Source organism: Telmatherina bonti (genome assembly GCF_933228915.1).
Source record: "Telmatherina bonti genome assembly, chromosome: 21".
Classification (NCBI taxonomy): Eukaryota; Metazoa; Chordata; class Actinopteri; order Atheriniformes; family Telmatherinidae; genus Telmatherina; species Telmatherina bonti.
Genome location: NC_136630.1, coordinates 27,744,898 through 27,765,130, shown reverse-complemented (window position 1 = coordinate 27,765,130; position 20,233 = coordinate 27,744,898). Strand labels below are relative to the sequence as shown.

Here is a 20,233-nt window from a genome sequence, read left to right as displayed (position 1 = left end):
CACACATTTACACTTCTTTCTGTCGTGTTCATTGGTGTTGGTGGTTTTGTCCTGCAGGTGCTCCTGATGATTGTCTGCCGTGTGTTATTAAAGGTTTTAGGATGTTTCCAGTTTCCTTCCAGGTGTAGCAGCTGGTTTTTCTGTTCAGGTTGTCCATGATGGTTTTTCTACCTTTTGTTTTGCTTCTGTTTCTGTTCTTTTCACCTCCCTTCTCTCCTCTGTCCACCTCCTTCCTTCTGTTGTCACTCCAGTCTGGTCCAGAGGTTAAAAGTAAAACAGATTTTTTTTTAACAAAGCTAAAATTAATTCATAATAAAGAAAAAGAATCAAGCCCCAAATCTTAAATTTGTTCTGCACAATAGCAGACAGACCATCCTTCTGCTGACACGATGCTGGACAGGACAAGTTAAATAAAAATAAGTCCAAGATAAGAAGCTTTGTTTCCATGGAGACCATTTCAGATGAGATTTCAGCCAACAGTACATGGATAAACTTTTCTGGATTTGTTCCTATTCCTTCAGGACATCACTTTCATACCATCCTCATCTGCTGTTTTTTTAGTTCTGAGATTTTTTTTTTCCAGTTTCATTATTTTCAAGGACTAACTGCACAGCATCCTGGGAATAGTCAAGTTTTGGTACATAGCTCCTTTAGGAAAACACATGGTTGCTGTAAAGATGCTAATTTCCAACCAACATATGTTATCTGAGGCTGATTTTACAGATAAGACTACAGAAATATGAGCAAGTGATTTGTTTTTGTAACATGCTGGTAGTAACAAAGAGCCTAAAGATCCCATTTAAAACGTCTTCTTTGCCAAGACGTTTTCTCTTATGTGTCGACATAACTCTTGTTCATCTCCTAATTTAGCAGCCCTTTTTTCTGCCTGACTGAATCATAGATCAGAAAGAAACAACCTCCAGAACATGATCAGGTACAAAGACTGAACTGGAAATGAGAGAAAATCAGACAAGTCCAAAGAAAAACTGTGAAAGAACTTCAGAAATCCTGTCAAACGTCCACTCAAGACCATTTTAAGAGATAACAAGCAAGCCTGGCTACTCAGAAGCAAAATGTAAAAGAAATGAAGGCTGAGTGAAGGAAGCAACATGAAGGGCAGCAGGAAGGTCCTGAAGGATGGTACCATACACCAGGGACACAAGGAAAAACAAGGTTTCTGATGATTCATGATAAGTTGAGTCTCATTACATGACTCTGGGCATCAAAACGACCAGATTTAACCCAGAATGTCATGTGACCTGAGCAATCAGATGACTAAAAATACACACTGATTTAACTACATATTGTAATTATAAGGATGCATGGTGGTAGTGGTTAGCACTGTGGCCTCACAGCAAAGTCGCTGGTTAGATTCTTGGCTGGGGGGGGGGGCTTAAATAGTGGCCTATCTGTGTGGAGTTAGCACGTTCACATTATGCATGGGTTCTCTCCAGGTACTCTGGTTTCCTCCCATCATCTATGTTAGGTTAACTTCTCCCTAAGAGTGAAAGTGAGTGTAAATGCTTGATGTGTTGGTCCTGTGATGGACTAGAGGCCTGTCCAGGTGTACCTGCCTCTCACCCAGTGATTGCTGGAACAGACTTCAGTTTCCTGCCATCCTGAACTGGACTGAGCGGTTCGGAAAATTAATAAATGTAACAAGATTACCTTCTAGTCACTTTTCCCAATAATACATCTAAATCTCAGCTTATCTGTTTATCACTACAGCAGTGATAAACACAATGATTCGTTACATTATCATCAGTTAAAAAAAATGTTTACGTCGGTAAAGATTTTAATCTGGAAATGATGATGAAGTTGTCTGTCAAACTTTCCACCAATCAGAGAGCTTAAATAGATGATAATGTCCAATCAGGAGCCGCCAAAGATCAACAAGCGATCGGAAGAGAAGAAAAATAATGCTCCTTTATGACTGGAATAAAGATAAAAAGATATTTCTGACACAAAGTAAAACCGCTAGAAAAAGTGTCAATAAATAGATCGTTTTTGTTGTGTAATTTTACATCATTTTAGCCTCTTTATCTGACAACTGAGGCCGTCCTGAACAATTCATGTATAGATTTGTAAAGAGTTAAGTATCGATGTGTATTGTTAAAAAACAGGCGAAGCAAAGCAGCGATAGCTTGGAGATTTAAGGGTTAACACGTGGAGTAAGACGACAGCAAGCTAACGCCTCACCTGTGGATCCATCTGTGTGTTTGTTTTGATTGGATGCCGTCACATGGACGTTGTCTCCTGTTTCACCAGCAGGAGGAGCCATCTGCACACAACACAAGAGAGGAGATAAGAAGCCTCTGAGTGTCTGAAGGAATATTCAGCTCATTACATCAGTCATCCAGAAGTGAACTTTGATCACCTTCACTGGCCGGACTTTTTCACACTGAAATATCTTGACTCTCACATCAGGTTGGATGTTGCATTTATAAAGGTTTCATCTCAGCTGTGACCATACCTTGCTGCTGTCGGTGTGACGACTGTGACTTCCGTTCTGCTTGTGGCTGCTCTCGGAGCTCTGGCCGCTGCCGGCGCTGCGACTGCTTCCCACGCTGCCGGTGCTCCCGACGCTGTTTCTGTCACCTGACCAGACCAAGAGATACAAAACACAGAAGCTACAGTGTGAAAGGAGACTTGGAAGGAATTTGAGGGAGCTGGGAAGCCCAGAGAGAGAGGAGAGGAGTTTGAAGGTTTAAGTTTGTGCTCTGGACAATCTGTGAAGAAAGAAAAACTCCAATTAAGTCTGAATTACAGATTTATTGTCAATTAAGTGAGAGATTTCTCACTAATATACAGTCTTCACTTCATCAGGTCCACCTGTTCAACTGCGAGTTAATCAGCCAATCACAAGGCAGCAATGCATCTAGTTTCTGGCATGGGGCGAATAACAAGATGGATCGAAGCGAGGAAGGAGGCGCATGAGGCGACGTAACATGGCAGATATCTGGCTGCCTCCCCTGCCAATCATACTGGACTGATTCTGATGAAGTTAAGATTTAATAGTAAAACCAGAAATCCAACAAGCCTGAACAACTTTTTGTTGCTCCATTGGTGAATGAGCCACTTCAGGCGCTGGCTAATCAATGAGCTGGATTTTCTTCTTTCTTCTTGGTAAGCGGTCATTTTTGGGAAAAACAGTTTGGAGCAGCATGACAGCAAAACAAATGAAGGTGCGAAAATGTTCTGAATTCCCGCCAAACTGAACTGAGTCCCCTGGACTATCTGTCATGAATGAGCTTAATGTGTTTACAGCTCATTGCTGAGTATTGCTGTTGAACGTGTCCGTCCCCTTATGAGCAGTGTTTTCCATACACTGACTCAGCCGCGGTGGGCCGCCAGGGCTACATTACCAGGCAGCGACAATGAAATTATTTCACATGGATAACATCAAAATTTCTAAACCGAACCTGCATCGCCGCTGCCAGAAGTGCGGCAGCAGTTGTACACTCTGCTGTCCAACATCTGTGATCCACGTGAAAGCAGCGAGAAGAGGGGCGGGGCCTCATCTAATTTCAATAGTATCCAAACAAGCTTATTACATGTGGAGTCTGGAGAGAGGAGAGGTAGCTGCTGATAAGTTGCTTTAGATTTTACAATTTAGAACAGGGGTGTCAAACTCCACTCCTCAAGGGCCAGTATCCGGCAGGTTTTTGTTGTTTCCCTCCACCAACACACCTGATTTATATCAAATTAATCTTAAAGCTTCTCGTCAACCTATTCATGAATTTTGGTCAGGTGTGTTGGAGCAGGGAGACAACAAAAACCAGCAGGATACTGGTCCTGAAGGACTGGAGTTTGTCACTTGTGATTTAGACAGTCCCTTAAATGACGATGAACAGCGAATGTTAAATAATTGGTGCTAATGATAACTTAGGCTAATGGAGGTGATACTGGTTAGCTTAAACAATGTAGACTACCGAAAATGCACCAAAATTTTTTAACCAATTGTAATTTCAGATAAGCCTCCTAAAATATTTTTAGGAAAAAGTGAAAAGCAGCTGAGGAAGAGTGAGTTGCAGTTACAACTCTATGGTGGACCCATAGATTGTATATAAAAAGATGGATGGAGCCTCCGTGACGTCACCCGTAGGTTTCTGAAGAGCTGAACTGGTGGGCGGTTCCTACCATCGCCATCTTGGCAGGGGCATGCGTGTCGTCTCGCCAGGAAAATACAAATATGGTCAAAGAGGTGGAGCTGAGAGGGGGGCTGTGAGCGTCATGGTGGATGATTGACATCGAGCAATCTCCGAGCTGCCTGTAGCTAAGAGCTAACCGAGCTAACCTGGAGATAACAGGTGTTAACCAGCTAACGGAGGTAAGCGGGCTAAAGCTAAGTCACGTTGTTAACCGGCTAAAAACCGCAGTTACCTGACCTATTAAACCTAAAATGGATTTTTGAACCAGGCTGTAAACATATTTATTTCTGCTGTGAAGTTGGTCTTTTTAACATGGGAGTCTATGGAGATTCGCTCTGTTTTGCAGCCCCTACTGGATGAAGTGGGAACTGCAGTTTTATGCACTGCATAAGCTTCATTTTTAACCGCCGAAGGTTGCCGCTTGGGTGGACCTTATAAAGAAACAGATAAAACATATTAGGTTATTGAAAAAAAACAAACCACAATTCCACAAATCACAAGAGGAAAAAAGCTGTCATGATTAAATATTTCTTCTGTGCAGCCTTTCTGGAGGAAAACAGGAATGAGCTGCTTTCTTACCATTATGTCCTGCTGTAAGAAAACGGTAGTAAAGGCTGCTGGATTATTGGGACTGTGTGTAAGAGGGGGGGGGGGGGGGGGGGGGGTTCAAGACTTTGGGATAAAAAGGATAAAGATGGGAATAAGCTTCCTTTAAGTGGTCTAGCAGAAAGGCAGGGACTGGCGGGGGGGTTAAAAGTTCACTCAGGGTTTGGGTTATGTGGTAGGGGGAGGTTGGGGTGGGTGGACAGGTGTTTAGGGCCACACACTCTTACCAGTGGGAGAGCTCCTGAGGACCCAAATGTCCTGAGGGGGGCTAGCTGGGGCTGAGAGCTGACTGCCTGGTGGAGCACCTAACAAACACACACACTTTAGACACACACTCTGGACTCTGAGAAGACTGCAGGGCTGGAGTCGGAGCTTTTAGCTGTAAGTTAGCATCAGAGGGACGTTGAAGGGAGGCTGGGAACCGGGTTTGGAAGGGAGAACAGCAACGAGACATGAAGCAACTATAAACAATACGGCTGCTTGTTGCTCACAAACCATCATTTGGGGTCTTTTTATAAAACGGCTTGAATCAAAACTCATGCAGAGTTAAAGGAATGATTCACAGGAATGATTTATGTGTCCCGAACAATGATTTCCTGTTTGAGCGCTTTCATTTCAGCTCTCCATTATTTATGTGAATATTAATCTCAGCCCTCATTTAACAAAAAAAAATTGTCAAAACAAAATCTTTATATCACTCTGATTTATTTATGGTGATGCGCAGAACGTTTCCCTGGCAACCGTTTGTCGATGCATTGGAAATGTGATACTAGTGTGGATGTAGCGGATGGAAGAGCCATCAGGAACAACAAATGCAACAATCACTTCTAATTCATACGTTCAAATAAAGACAAAACACAATAATTTCATGTCTTTATTTCCTGTAAGTATCGATGCAATTTAGGATTTTACCAGTTTTTAGCTCATTTTAAAGCCCTTTTCATGCAAAATGCAACACAGGTGTGCAAATTTTGTACTGGAAGACAATTGGTGGTCAACTTGTCCCACAACCTTTAACTGGCACTCCAATAGTTGTTTTTTCTATTTAGGTTTTTGCAACTTAATAAGGTCATTTTAGGTTTACAAAGGTTCACTTTCAAGTACACAAGTACAATTATTTACATACTGCAGTTGTACTAATTATATATTTCTAGTCCATATTTTAGTTTATTTGCATATACTTTAAGTATACTTTTATAAACTTTAAAATGTTCTAATTTAGTCCAAAGAAGTATTATGTTAGTATACTTTCTAGTACAATAAAAGGATATGTTCAGTAGTATATTGCTATATTTAAACATATACTCAAGCATAATAAAAATAAACTTCAAGTAAACTGCTTTTTGCCATGAATCCTTTGCAAAAAGTACTTTATTCCAGTGTACTATGAGTAAACTTATTTTATACTAAAATTTCTTTGTCCAAAGCGACTTACATGTGAAAAAATGAACCAAACATGTGGGTGGGAAGAAGCTGGAAAACCCGGAGAAAACCCACGGATACACGGAGAGAACATGCAAACTCCACACAGAAAGGCCACCTTTCAAACTGCATTTGTTCGGATGTTTTTCTATTTCTTTGTAGTCGCCACATTTCTTTCAGCTTGTTTTCTTCATCATTATAGTTGTTATGCATTGCTTTTCTTTTCATCTTGGATTTCTGCATTTATTGAAAGTCTTTTCCCCCCATATCTTTGTAGTCCTTTTCTTTTTCTTTGGACTTTTTATTTATTTCGTAAACCTCATTTTGCGATTCTTCAGTCCCTTTGCATGTCTTTCTACTTGTTTTACATTTTTTTGTCCTTTTTTTTGGATTTCTTCATAGTTTTTTTACATTTTCTTGTAGCCCTTTTGTATTTCTTTGGACTTTCTTAATATTTTTTCATGGTCATTTTCCTTCCTTGGGACTTGTTTTACGTTGCCTTATAGTCAATGTTAATTTCTTTGGACTTGTATTGCATTTTCTTCACAGTTATTTGTAATTTCTTTGTTGTCTTTTGTTTTTTTTGGACTTGTTTTATGTTTCCTTTGTGTTTAACTTCACATTCCTTTGCAACCTTTTAATTTCTCTGTACTTGTTTTGCATTTTTTCATTCGTTCAGGTAGTTCTTAAATCTCTGGATGCTTTGTGTCCTTTAGTTCTTTGTGGCTCTTCACGATCTTCAGTCAGTTTTTTGTGCATCTCTTGACTGCAGCTTATAATTCAATTTACAGAAAAGGTGATCGGCAGTAGTCTTCCATCCCTCTGGGATCAGTATATTTGCTGGAAACACGAGCTTGCAGTCGAACCATCACACCTCGGAGTTAAACTGTTTCAGGCTCTTGTCTCTGACGAGACGCTGCAGGTCATCGGGTCCATCAGTGGTCGGCCTCATGAAAACAGACACTGCCTCCACTCGCCCAACACACCGTGTGACATTAATACACCTGCTTCCATATGCACAGTCACATTGATGTTTATGACACTAAACTATTTGTTCCTCCAGTTGTAACACATTACAATCTGGCCTTACCTGCACGGTTAAACTTACCTTCATTGTAACGGCATTAAAAAAAGATAAAACACAGTAAACTCCCATCTAAATATTGGAGTTTTTAGGTTTCTAATATAACTTTTGCCTGTAGTTATTTTAAATTTCTGTTATTGTTTTGTATTTATTTAGTATTGTACTACTGTTAGTATTATTATTTTGCTCTGTAGTTTGGATCCCTAGTCATGTTGCACTGACATAAGTTTTCTTTTTGACTGGATTTCTATTTGCAAATGACTATTTGTGTAAATGTGACGTTTTCCCGTTGGTTCTCTTTGATCATGGTGCCATCAGTGTGTTAGAGGAGCAGGAGGAAGATGGCAAGTGTGTGTACCTGCAGGATCATAGCCAAGGATGTATGAGTCGTCAGTCTGAGGGGCGGGGCCTGAGGGAGGAGCTCTGGATGCAAAGTGATGTCGCTGGATCGGCATCGATGCTTTGCGGGTGAGAGGGGCTCCTAAGGTCAGGGAGACATGTTTGGGTTGAGGTGGACATGCATGAATGGGGGGGAAGTAAATCACATACATGCACATGCTGAGACCTGTAATGAAGTTTGGGACATTTCTAACTTCATCACGTCATTTGTTTCTGACTGAGTGTTTAAAGTAACGTCACAAAAAGGAGCAATTCAGTGTAAATCCCCTCCAGAGTTACATAAGAGGCTGCTGAACGGGAGTGAAGATCACCAGCGACACTTTAGAGAGCTTACTGGCCCTTTCTGTGTTGCTGGTCCACAGCTGCTGACACCACTGACATTATCACAGAGCACACACACATAAACACACACTGCTGAGTTCGCTTGTCAGACTTTGAGTCAAAGTCTCGCGTCTCCTCTCCTTCAAGCACAAACACACACAGTGCACACAATATCCCAGCATAGACTGAGAGAGCTTTAGCACTGAGCTGACACTTTGCAATCTGGACACAGTAATCCTATTAATGCATGTCTCTGTGTGAGAATAAAAGTGTGTGTGTGGCCTGTTATGGCCTAGTGATGGCTTGTGTGTGTGTGTATCTATTTCTGTTGCTGTTACTGGACTTCTCACAACACTCACTCTGCTCTTTGAATGCCAGCAGCGAAACAAGCACAGGGTTCATGTTGCTTTTGTTCACCAGGATTAAATCTGCTGATTTAGAGGCGAGCTGAACTCTCCGGAGAGTAGACATGACAGATCCTGCTTGTGTTGCAAGTACAGAGATTTCCCTCTGATACAAGTTATCTGGCTGCACAGTGACTCTTTACTCTCATGTGACTTTTTTAACCACATTTTACAAGATTTTTACAAGATTTTTATCCTATATTCCAGCGAAGGAAGAAGGTTTTCAGTAAGATGCTCCTCTGCATGTCGGATTTAGGTGAACAAGATGTAAAGACCTGCTGGTTCAGAGACACTAACATATGAAAAACTGGAAACTACAAGCAGAAGTACTGTGTTTTTTCTTTTTACTGCAAAAAAGTAACGTAAAAATAACTTCAGCAATACATTGCCTCTCTAAAGTAATACCAGTTAAAATATGTGATAACAGGTAAACATTTCCTTAAAAATGAAATATTTAGTGTTTTAACAACATATTTAGTGGAGGAGGATAATTAGACAAACTTCAAACCATTTTTCTTGGTCTGCCTAGTTAGAGGTTAGTTATGTAGAAGCTTTAAATCCAGTTAGCATGCAGATAAGATTTTTTCAGCTTTGGTTGTCAAATAATGAGGCTGAAATGCTGTTAAATGAATGTATCAGTCGACATAGCAACATGAACGGCAACCAGAAGAAGAAAACAGAGTTTATTAGCAACAGAACTTTGTAGAAATAACACACAGAAACAAAAAAGAGGAGGTCTGGAAAGTCCTTCAAGGACCCTTCTTGGCTACTTTCACCCGTCTCATCCGTTTACAAGCAGCTCATTTTATAAGTTCATGCAGAAAACAGAGTAATACCACCAGAAACCACATGGTGGTAGTGTTGAGTCGTATAGCTGACATGGAACCAGCGAAAGGAAGAAAGCAGAAATCGCTAAATGAAAAGTACCAGAAGAAGAAAGAAAACATTTTAGGGTTTTATTCTTCTTCTTCTGGTGTTTTTAGGTGGTTGTCTTACTGCTACCAACTGGTACATGGAAATGAACTTTGAACTCAGCACTGCCCCCTACTGGATGAGCTGACTTAACAACCAAGCATCATGGTGGCGACGTATGACAACATTTTAACAGACATCCTGATTTTCCAACACAACGGAGCAGAAATGGACCTTTAGAGGGTTCAGACTGCGTTACAGCATCAAACATTCACCTTCAAGCCACTTAAAACTGAACAAAATCTGTTTACGCCTTGTAAACTGAATCATAATTCATGCTTGTCTCTGTTTTAATAAACCACTGCACTTGTTTTCTCACTTCCTGGTCATTTCTGAAGGATTACTGGGTGGATTAAAACTCTTGTAGCCTTTACACCAGTAAAGGTCTGGAAACTGTTTTTCCACTTAGTAATGGAAACACTTTAAATATATATATGTTATCATTTTCCATATTTCACACTTTTATTAACGGCGTTGGGAGGGGGGGTCAACTGACTGGGTGCACACATTGAGTTAACTTATTTTGTCACCTTGTTAATGTGGTTTGCTTTCAGTTAATGTACTTTCCTTCTGAGTTACCAGTTCCTTTATGGGAGCTGCCCAGTCTGCCAAAGAAAAGAGGCCTGGCTGCACTGGAGCTCCTCAAACCCAGCTGAGGCCTCACTGGTCTGTGCCATTTGTGTAGGATGGCTTTTTTTTACATTGATTAGTTTGTTTAGACCAGTGTTTTTCAACCCCTGTGCTGTGGCACATTAGTGTGCCAGGAGAGGTTATCAGGTGTGTCCTGAGGAATTAAACAATTTGATCTAATTGGTCTAAAAAGCAGCTCATCCAAACTGGCCCCACTGAAAAGACAATAAAATTCCTTCTTCTTGTGTTTATCTGATTTCTATTCAAGAGGCTTTGACAAGACGGATTTTATATGAATAATATGGACTTTTTTATTTAAAAAAAACATTTTGGTTTGTGGTGTGCCTTGTCATTTTTCAGTGAAAAAAGTGCCTTGGATTAAAAAAGTTAGAAAAACACTGGTTTATTGTGTTGTTCCTGGCCTGTGTGTCTGATCAGACAGTATATCTGTCCTCTGTGTGTCAGTTTGTGTTGAATGTTGAACACAAACGTTGACGTCATGTTGAAGTTTGATTTCTTTGACCTCTCCATGGGCCCAAATTTATTCTTATTTATTTATAATTTTTGTAAAATAAATGTAAACGTCTTATTTTTTGGAAATTCCCTGCCCCTTTGGCTTTTTTTTTTCTGCCCGATCCCTCACAAAGCCAAACAATCAAGTGTATCAATAATCCCACCTAATCTCACATGTGTCAACAGACAAATCTTTTAGATTGAAGGTATTTTGTGTCTTTGAATGTTAAACTCGGGCTGTGTAGTAAGTCAGGGTTAGTTTACAGTACATAAGGACATAAAGTTAAGAGTGATGTTTTTTATGTACCTGCTCTTCTGCTGAGGACCTCAACCACTGAAGGGGGGAAGAAGCCCACCCTGTCCGTCCCCCGCTGGGAGTCGTGGACATGCCCTTTCCACCTGCCGTCTGAGTGCTGCTCCAGGACCTAACACCAACAAACCCTGAGTTAAAATCGCGACTGAAAAGAGGCATTCGCCACACAACATTTGACAATCGCATTAGAGGAGAACGTGCAACACAATGAGCAGCAAATTACTCAGTGATGTGGAGATGGAGGGGTTTGATTAAAGCCCAGGAATAAAAATAAATAAATCCTGTTGCTTGTCAGCAGTGCATTAGCTCCAAGTGATGTGTGCAACTTTTTCAGGAATGCATTTAAGTCTGTAATGAGAGAGCCAGTGAGCTGAAAAAAACACAATCTATTCATCATAAGTGTTAACAAAATACCTGGAGGGGACAAAAACAAATAAGACACCGCAGAGCAGAGTTCCAGTTCAAACAGTTCCTGGTGGAACGATATCAACATACAACAGAAGAAGCCTGAACAGAAAGATGCTCCTTAGGTGTGTGTTTGTGTGTGACTGGGTGTAATGGGTGGGGGGAGGGGAAAGGGGGGTGGGGGTGTGAGTAAACAAACTGGTAATGACAGAGTGACAGCAGCAAGTCTATGCCTGTTTCTCTGCTGCGGTCTGCAGCTCAGGGTACACCAAATTACCCCAAAACATCCCAAACACATCTCAACTAACACAAGCACCATAATCCTGACACTGCCTTACCACCCCCCCCCCCCCCCCCCCCCCCCCCCCCGACACCCCCCCATCACCCCCCAGATCGTAAGAGAGCTGAACAAAACCGGACTTTTACATCAGATCAGGTTACAGAATCCAACAATCTGCAACACTTTTCTGTTCTTCCTGAAAATGAGCCGACATCAGTCAGCAGAAGTAAAACTCCGAGTTAACGCCGTTTGTCCACAAGAAACTGGAGAGATGTTGCATCCAAAACAACCAAACTCCACTAAAACCAGTAAAAACATCAGAATGGAATAGAATAGAATTCTCTCTTCTGGCCATGTGTTGCAGGATTCAGATTTCTCTCGGTCAAACTTCTAGCTGAGGGTCCTGAAACGGCGGCTTCTCTGGGTGCAGGAACTAAGTTCAGGGGGTTCCACCTGGAGCGGTGGAGCGAGCTGAGGCGAAGCAACGTGTGCTGAAGAAGAAATGCATATAAAAGTTGCAGGATGGCAGATCTCCAGGAACAGACTTGGGCACCTCTGGTCTAGACTGCAGCTGGGTGTTTTAATCATTTCACAAGCCTTATTCTTTTTAGCAGATGCTTTTATCCTAAACAACATACGAGCACCGACAGGCACACAGTCAAGGAGGGTCTGGAATCAATCCCCCAACTTTCAAGTTGAAAGACGACTGCTCTTCCTCCTGAGCTACAGCTTCGCAGCTGCTTCTGATTGGTTAATAACGGTTTGGTTAATAGTGAAAGCTCCTGTCAGACAAATCCAGTATTTGATCCGAATCCGAGTCCGTTTGCTCATAAAATCCGCTTCGTTTGGGGAAATTTGAACGTGCAAAACCAATTCTTATTCAGACCAACGAAGCAGACTCGGTCCGCCTACAAACGCAGCTCTCGGCCCATTTCAAGCGGACCAAATACAGGAAGCGGACTACAAAACCAAGTCACTTCCTGCATGTGGTGAGGCATTGCATTGTGGGTAAATCCATAGCGATGGCGTTAAGAGTCCTCTGCCTCGTCTAGTGTTCATACTGCGTGCATTGTTGCAGTGGATTTCTGCAGTATACTTGCATAAAACATAATAAAAACCCAAAACAGCCATAGTTTGGTCTCCATGTTTAACTCAAAAGTTTTCTTCTTCACGCCGGTCTTGTCCTCTCTTCTGCTAAATGCTAGTGGAGCGCCACCTCTGGTGAGAATGGGGATATATTATTGTAATGGTTTTTGCTCATTTGACCAAAGTGAAGCATGAATACGATCTCGGTCTGCATGGATACACCCTCCTACAGCTGAGCCGAGTCCCTAATCGGGCCAAGTCTAGCGGACTATCAGGATGTGAATGCACCATAAGTCTTGTTTACCGTCCAGAACGTTGGTCAGCATGTTTCTTTTTCAGGCTGCGACCTGCTCCGTCCAGTAAGCTTTCCATAAAGATCCTTTAGATGATGCCTAATAAAAGAATGTCTGATTCTGTGATCTTGCTGATGCACCTACGCCGACTGCACTCGCGAGCGCTACACGTCTGACACGCTGCTGGCGTGAACCTGCATGTCGCAGAGGTCTGAAGGAGACCCGGTGGAAATTGGATGTTAAATCTGTGGTTTTAAAATGTCTGTTTCTGTATTAGAAAGTGTTTCTGACTAAAAGCAAACTCACACACAGAGGAAAAGTTACCATAATAAGTTCTCCGGCCCGCAGGTTCAGAGCTGTGGGGTCGTGGAGGTTCCAGTAGTCCTTCACCGCTCTGACTTGGAGGGAACTTGATGCCTCTGTTTAAAAAAAGCAACTTTAACACGTCTCTCTTAAGTTTCACAGAAGCATGAAAAGTAAAACAACATGGTGGGCTTTGACCTCTTAGGAGCTGTTTGATGTCCCTGCTGGCAGAGGAGGTGGTGAACTGGTTGACGATATCCAGAGCAGTCTGGTTGTACGTGTTGCGCATATTCACGTTAATGCCCGCCTAAACACACACAGACACACATACTGAGTGAGATGCACTTCAACGACAAACCTGCTCTAATAAAAAAGTAAGAGATGAATGTGTAGTTACGTCCAGCAGCAGCCGCACTACTTCCGTCTTGCCGTAGAGGGCGGCCTCGTGCAGAGAAGTCCCGGCTTTGGTGGATCTGTTGATGTCGATGCCGGCTTTCAGCAGCAGCCTGGTAAATAAATCAGAAACATGCATGTAAACCGCAGGCGGAGCTCACAAGCATTCATACATCCAGCTTCTGCAAACATCTGCAACATCTCATTAAGTCACCACCCACACACTCCTCCAGGAAAACAGATCTGTCTGGTGCTGTCAGTGGACCAGATGGAGGAAGGCTGGTGGCATCGCACCCAGAGCTGCAGGAGGATGAGGAGGAAGACGATGGGTTTGTTGGCTCACCATGCGGAGGTCGAGTCAGGGTTTAAAGATGTAAACAAGTTGATGGATTTGTGTGTTTTCTGTTTCTTTTTTAGCTGCATCAAGTTTCAGTCCAGCAGAGAGTAAATAACTGGGGGGCTGACACCTTACCCCAACATCCCACAGCTAATTAGATTAATTGCCAACCAGCCAGTAACATGATCGCGTATAAAAAGTTCCTCCCAGAGAGGGATGGACTTAAAATCTTCCTACAAGCTGTTTGGATCAACGGCAGAGTGAAGAACTGGACGATTTTCAGGTTTGGTGATTTAAGAAAGGGTTGAAATGAAAAGGATGTGAGAAAAAAAACACCCACTGACTTCATGTCAATGACGCTGGACAGAACTGAGATGTTTGCAACCATCAGGCGCTACATGACAGAGATGGAAAGCTGAAACCTCCCAGCTGTAACCTGCAGCTTCTGCCTCCTTTTCTGCAGCCAGTTTTAATCGCGTTGCTGCAAAATCCTGAGAAGGCTCAGTGTCTCAGAGGTGTCAGAGCTCAGACGCCGGCGCCGTTGCTGAAGAGAAACAGCTGTAGTGATCTCACACAGTCGCTACAAACTAACATTAATATGTTGCGTACTCGGTGATAAGCCACAGCCTTCACACTGCTGACAGGTAGAGCTCTGCTGGCTGCACGAGGACAACCAACCTCACATCAGAACCGTGGTTTTAATGTTGTGGATTTTTGGTGTATAAAGTATATATCATGTCTGGAGCAGAAGGTTCCTAAAATAAAATTTCCTCCCATTCTGAGAATCACCAGGTTCCTCCTTCATAAACTGTTCATAGAAAATGTAAATTTCATCCCATGAGTGATGTTAATAGGTACAAAAATATCCACATTTATTTAAACATGTGGAGGCCAGACGTCGCACATTCATTACCAATCAGCTGATGATAAATCCCACATGATCTAAATCACCTGCTGGGTCAGTTCAAGGTCAAAAATGTCCTCAGTTAACCAGACATGATGGCAACACCTCCCTTTAGAAGTCACATGGAAATCACCGGTGTTCCTCCTCCTCGGAGTGATGAAGAAGAGGAAAGAGGGAATTTCTGCTGAGTGTGAAGCCAATCAAACATCCAATCATTTATTTAATGTTTTTTAAAAAAAATAAATTTAAAGGCGCAAACTTTCTGATTTTAAAACTTTGTTCTGACTCGTCTGATGGTACAGGGACGTCTACAATGTTTTCTGGAACAGAGCCACGGCTGAAAAACCACTGGATGCCACATGACGTTGCAACTTAAGACCTATTTCTGCTCATTCACGTATGTAAATGGTCACTTTCATTTCAAATGTTGTCAAACGTTGCCTCCTCATACTTCTGAATGTTGCTCAAGACTCAATTCAAAAGATGGATACGTATACGATATCCTCCTGCATCGGTTATGTGTGTAATTTAGCCAGTTTCCAATGGACTTAACCATCAATAATTTGACACAGAGAACAGAGCAATACCACCAGAAATAAGTGTTAAGTTGTGTAGCTGACACACAACCAGTGGAAGCAACAAACCAAAGAAGATGCTGAAATCGGTTGCAGAAGAAGTGGAGAACTAGGGTTGCGAAAATATACTTTTCTTTCTATTTGATTTTGAACAGTTTTTTGGTATTTAAATTGCGATTTGTCAGTATTGCCAATTTTTACTCTGCTTATTAAACAGCAGATTATGTGAAAAAGCTGCATGGTGACCAAGTTTACAGACTGCATCACAAGCCAGATTTCCCAAATAAAAAACCAACTGTGTGTCAGTTTTTAAGATTTATTCAGCAGCAATATATTAAACCAGCTGTTTGAACTTCTACTCTTGTTTCAGAAGCTTGAGCTGCCTATAAAAGTGTTGGTTTGAGTGTCGTCCTGCTCCGCTACATTTGGCTGTTAGCTCTGCTTTTACCTCAGGATGGCGTCTTGCTAGGTGGGGAGTAGCGTTAGTTGTGTTACAGCAGTACGCCACATGTGCTTTACAGAGTTTATAAACAGCTTTCCACACGTCCAGCTCTTCTTTTCCCTTCAAAGCTAAAAATCCAAAATGTGTCCAAACTTTTGACTTAAACTGTGATGGTGGAGAATTTATCTCTGCGTATTTTACAGCTTGTCCGCCATTCACCATCTTCTGTTTACATGTTTTCCGAAACAGATATAACGTCAAGTTTCTAGACAGTGAAAGAGAAACATTTTGTCCTTTGCTGGAAAAAAGCAGTAATTTGTTTTCCATCTAAACATTCATTCATTCATTCATTCATTCATCATCCCAACCCCTTCATCCGATGAAGGGTTGCGGGGAAGCTGGAGCCTATCCCAGCAGTCTTTGGGTGAAAGGCAGGGTACACCTGGACAGCTCACCAGTCCATCACAGTGATATCTATCATAATTTTTTTTTTATCCAAAAGTTTAAATGTCTCATTTTATGCTAAATTCTCTTTCTAAAGGTTTTCTAGCACTTTATGTGTCTCCATATCCCGTGTATGAGGCCCTTGCTTGCTCCACATTTTAGTGAATGTTTCCTCCAACACGTGAGTCTGAGATGTTTTCGTTTTTGACCCAAAAGAAGGGAAATAACCTCTCCCCCCCAGTAGAGGATACTGACACTGACAAAATGTGACATTTTTAGTTACACTAAAAGCGAGATCTTTGTTTCAAAACCACACAATTATAGTTGTATTTAGGTAAAATGTGCCAAATCTGAATAAAACTTGTTGAAATTGTTAGATCTGTAATGTTATTATATTTGTATTGGTGAGGTAACATCAGAAAGGATGGGTCATTTATTACAACCTTGATGGGTGATTTATTACATTACAATGTTGTTTTTATTGTTTCTTATAGTTTTAATGCCTGTTTTTATTGTACAGTGTCCTTGAGGGACTTGAAAGGCGCTTTTAAATAAAATGCATTATTATTATTATTATTATTATTATTATTATTATTATTATTATTATTATTATTATTATCATTTTTAGTATTACTATTGTTATTGTTGTTATTATTATTATTATTATTAATAATAATAATAATAATAATAATAATAATAATAATAATAATAATAATAATATTATTATTATTATTATTATTATTATTATTATTATTATTATTATTATTATTATTATTAACCTAGTGAAATCTTACATAGTTATAACAGCAATAATAACCATAGTCACAATAATGTTCACATAAACAGATTTGGTATCGGCAGATATTCAAATTTCAGATATCAGTATCGGAACGGAACTCCCAAAAAGCGGATCGATGCATCCTTAGTGTAAATGTCTCTGAGTGGGAAACCATCGTCTGGATAAACATGCTAATGCAGAGGGTTAGTTGGTCATTTTTTTGCGTGTTGGAGCTCCAACTTTCTTCCTGCACTGCTTAGTTAGCCCAGGAGGAAAGGAAAACACAGAGAAAAGAGATGATGCTGGAAAAACATGATAACTGAGGGAAGATGTGAACCATCAGCAACATGTCTCAAGAAACAGGGAGGGGTTTCCTGGCAACATGGACACATATCTATGCAGACCTGCTGACATGTCTTCAGGGGTTTTGCACATTGCCACGCATCCCCACCCCTTGCTTTTTCCTAACAGATCAGACCCAGTAACATGTAGGTTTCACTGTCAATGTGGCACAAGTTGGATCTGCATTCACATTAACAGGTAAACAGCAGCAGCTGTGTGCTCCATCAACACAAGCTGAAAGGACCAAATAAAATATAATAAATATAATAAATAAATAGACGACTTTCCAAACTTTCTTCCTTGATGATTTTACACCAGCTGCAGCAGAGCGGTTTTCTTCACCGCAACAGAGCCGAACACACCAGGAACTCAGATGAAGCTTCGTTTGGATCGTTTATTATTATCTATCTTGGTATTTTTCAGCACAATGCCGCCTGCTTGTGGTTTTTATACATACTTTTCTACTGAAGCATGAAAGCAGAAGCTCAGGATGGGCTTAACAGAGGCGTGCTCAGGTAAACATCCCATTATTCTGATTCTTCATTGAACTTAAACATGTAGAAAAGTTCTTTTTCTTTTAAAGTGTTCAGGATACATGACACGTCAATCAACTGAGACGAGAAGTTCTTCAGATTTTACATCATTTTCTGTCAGATTCCCGCTTTTTTGATTGCCTCTCACTTTAACAGACTGGTGAAGCCAACGGTGGAAGATATCTTGTGAAACAGGTTTTTTTTAATGTTGTTAAGCACTTTGAAATGCTTTTATATGAAAAGTGCTATACAAATAAACAAATAACAAATAAATAATAATAATAATATACAAATAAAGTTTGATTTGATTTGATCTGATGTCTTCACTGCTCTCCATGAGGCCAAAGTAGGAAGAAACCTTTATAATGAGACTAACCGGTGCTTAATCTCTTTATTAACCAAACAACCAGGAATGTTTAAGGTCTTTTGTTTAACTTAAGTGGCTCTACATACATTTCTCAGTTTAAAACTTTGTTTCTGACTCATTTAACAATATACTGACATTCCTGGAGCTCCTGTTCCAACCAGAGCATCACTTTACAGCAGAATTCGGCTTAGCAGCACCGCTTCACATGCTAGCAACAGACTATCAGCACGCTGGTGGTTGTGAACAGAAACAGAAGATTGTAGGAGAATGCGATAAGACAATGGTCAACATCCGACTGACTTTTACTGAATAACGAGAGCTCAAAGAAGAGACAGGATGAAGACAGATGCTGGATTAGCCGTCATTAGCCGGCTTTAGCTTGGTAGTGCTGCTTATTAACAGCTGTTTCCACTCAGCAACATGTCCTACATAAACAACTGCAGCTCAATCAAAGCCGCATATTCAGGTCATATTGATCACTTTCATTATGAGTCTCATGATGCGTGTCATTAGTTAAACTTTGATCTCTGATCGCCGTAGATAAATTGTGTGCTGGTCTCTCTGTCAGTGGACTTATTGAAAGATAGGAGATACTCGCTCTGTACTACTGGTGTGTATTCATCAGTTTTAATGACTAATTTGATTTTTTAATCAGGTGTATGTTTTTGTTTTTTAAAAGGCTAAAGTTAATAAATAATATTTGGCACAACAACAGTCTCAGACAGTTATCATTACAAGGGTAGAAATTTCTAGATTCTAAGAAACATCAGGATGTAGATGTTTCTGCATCGATTTAGCAGCAGGATCCGACATTAATCCAGTAATTACCCGTGTATTCAGGCAAACTTCTTATTGTAAATATAAAAGTGTTTCCTCTCCAGGCAAAATGTGGAGTTTTTCTATAAAAGCTTAATAAAAGCGTTTGTTTTCACTCTAGGTTTGTGCTCTCTGAGTGCTTTTTAGTTTTAGTTTTATTTATTTAATTTTTATTTCCTTAATCTTTTTTTTATTATTAGCTGTTATTTATAAATATAAAAAGTTTTTTATTAATTTTTCATATTTATATATTCATATTTAGCTCTTTTATCTTATTTAACCCTTTATGAGGCAAGTGACTATTTTGGATCACTTTGTTTTCTTTCATATTCAGCATGAAACTTTTTATTTTTGTTAACGTAACAACAGAATGGAGGTCTTGGTTCGTACCAGAAGGACAATTTTAGGTTAAAATTTCTAATTTGTTGTCAGGGCTGTCCGAAATTGGCTCATTACTGGGAGAAAATTAGGCATAGTATTGACAAAGTCATGGGGACAAAGATACCTTTATGTTTTGAGACCATGTTCCTGGTTAAACAACCAGAACGTATAAAGGGCTCTTCTAAGATATATCTGTGGAACATTATACTTGTCACCAGCAAGAAAGTAATTACAAGAAAATGGATGACGGACCAACAACCCACACAAGAAGAAAGGATAAATCTTGTCAAGAAGATTGCTCAAATGGAAAAACTCACATCTGCATTAAGACCAGACCTTGAAAAATTTGTGGAACTCTGGAAACCATGGATGGACTTTATGAACACTTCAGAGGGACAGAGTTGTGATGCCCTCAGTTCTTGAGCTGCTCTTGTTTCTCTTTTTCTTTATTTTCTTTTTTTTCATTTGTTTTGTTTATAAAAAGAAAAGTTTTGACAATTTATGATGAGGGGGAGAAAAAGAAAAAGAAATAAAATATGTGTATGTATATATACGCATAAAAGTGTATATATGTGTGGTTATATGTGTACATAATTGTGTTGTATAGACCCTGTAAAAACAAACTAATATCACATGTTGTACACACACTTATTGTGATTGTCAACTGTGTGAACTCTCTCATGCTAAACCAAATAAAAAATTGAAATATAAATAAAAATGTCTAATTTCAAGGTATTTC

At 40.3% G+C, this 20,233-nt stretch overlaps 1 protein-coding gene across 1 annotated transcript in view; it reads right to left on the bottom strand.

Moving 5' to 3' along the window:
* The window catches only part of LOC306771474 (CASK interacting protein 2), an 83,888-nt gene that overhangs the window by 20,603 nt on the left and 43,052 nt on the right, over positions 1-20,233 (bottom strand). Inside the window, 8 exon segments of the mRNA XM_079260640.1 lie at positions 2,200-2,281; positions 2,474-2,598; positions 4,985-5,062; positions 7,622-7,744; positions 10,810-10,927; positions 13,204-13,298; positions 13,381-13,489; positions 13,580-13,688. Of these exon segments, the coding sequence (XP_079116766.1) occupies positions 2,200-2,281; positions 2,474-2,598; positions 4,985-5,062; positions 7,622-7,744; positions 10,810-10,927; positions 13,204-13,298; positions 13,381-13,489; positions 13,580-13,688 (839 nt within the window).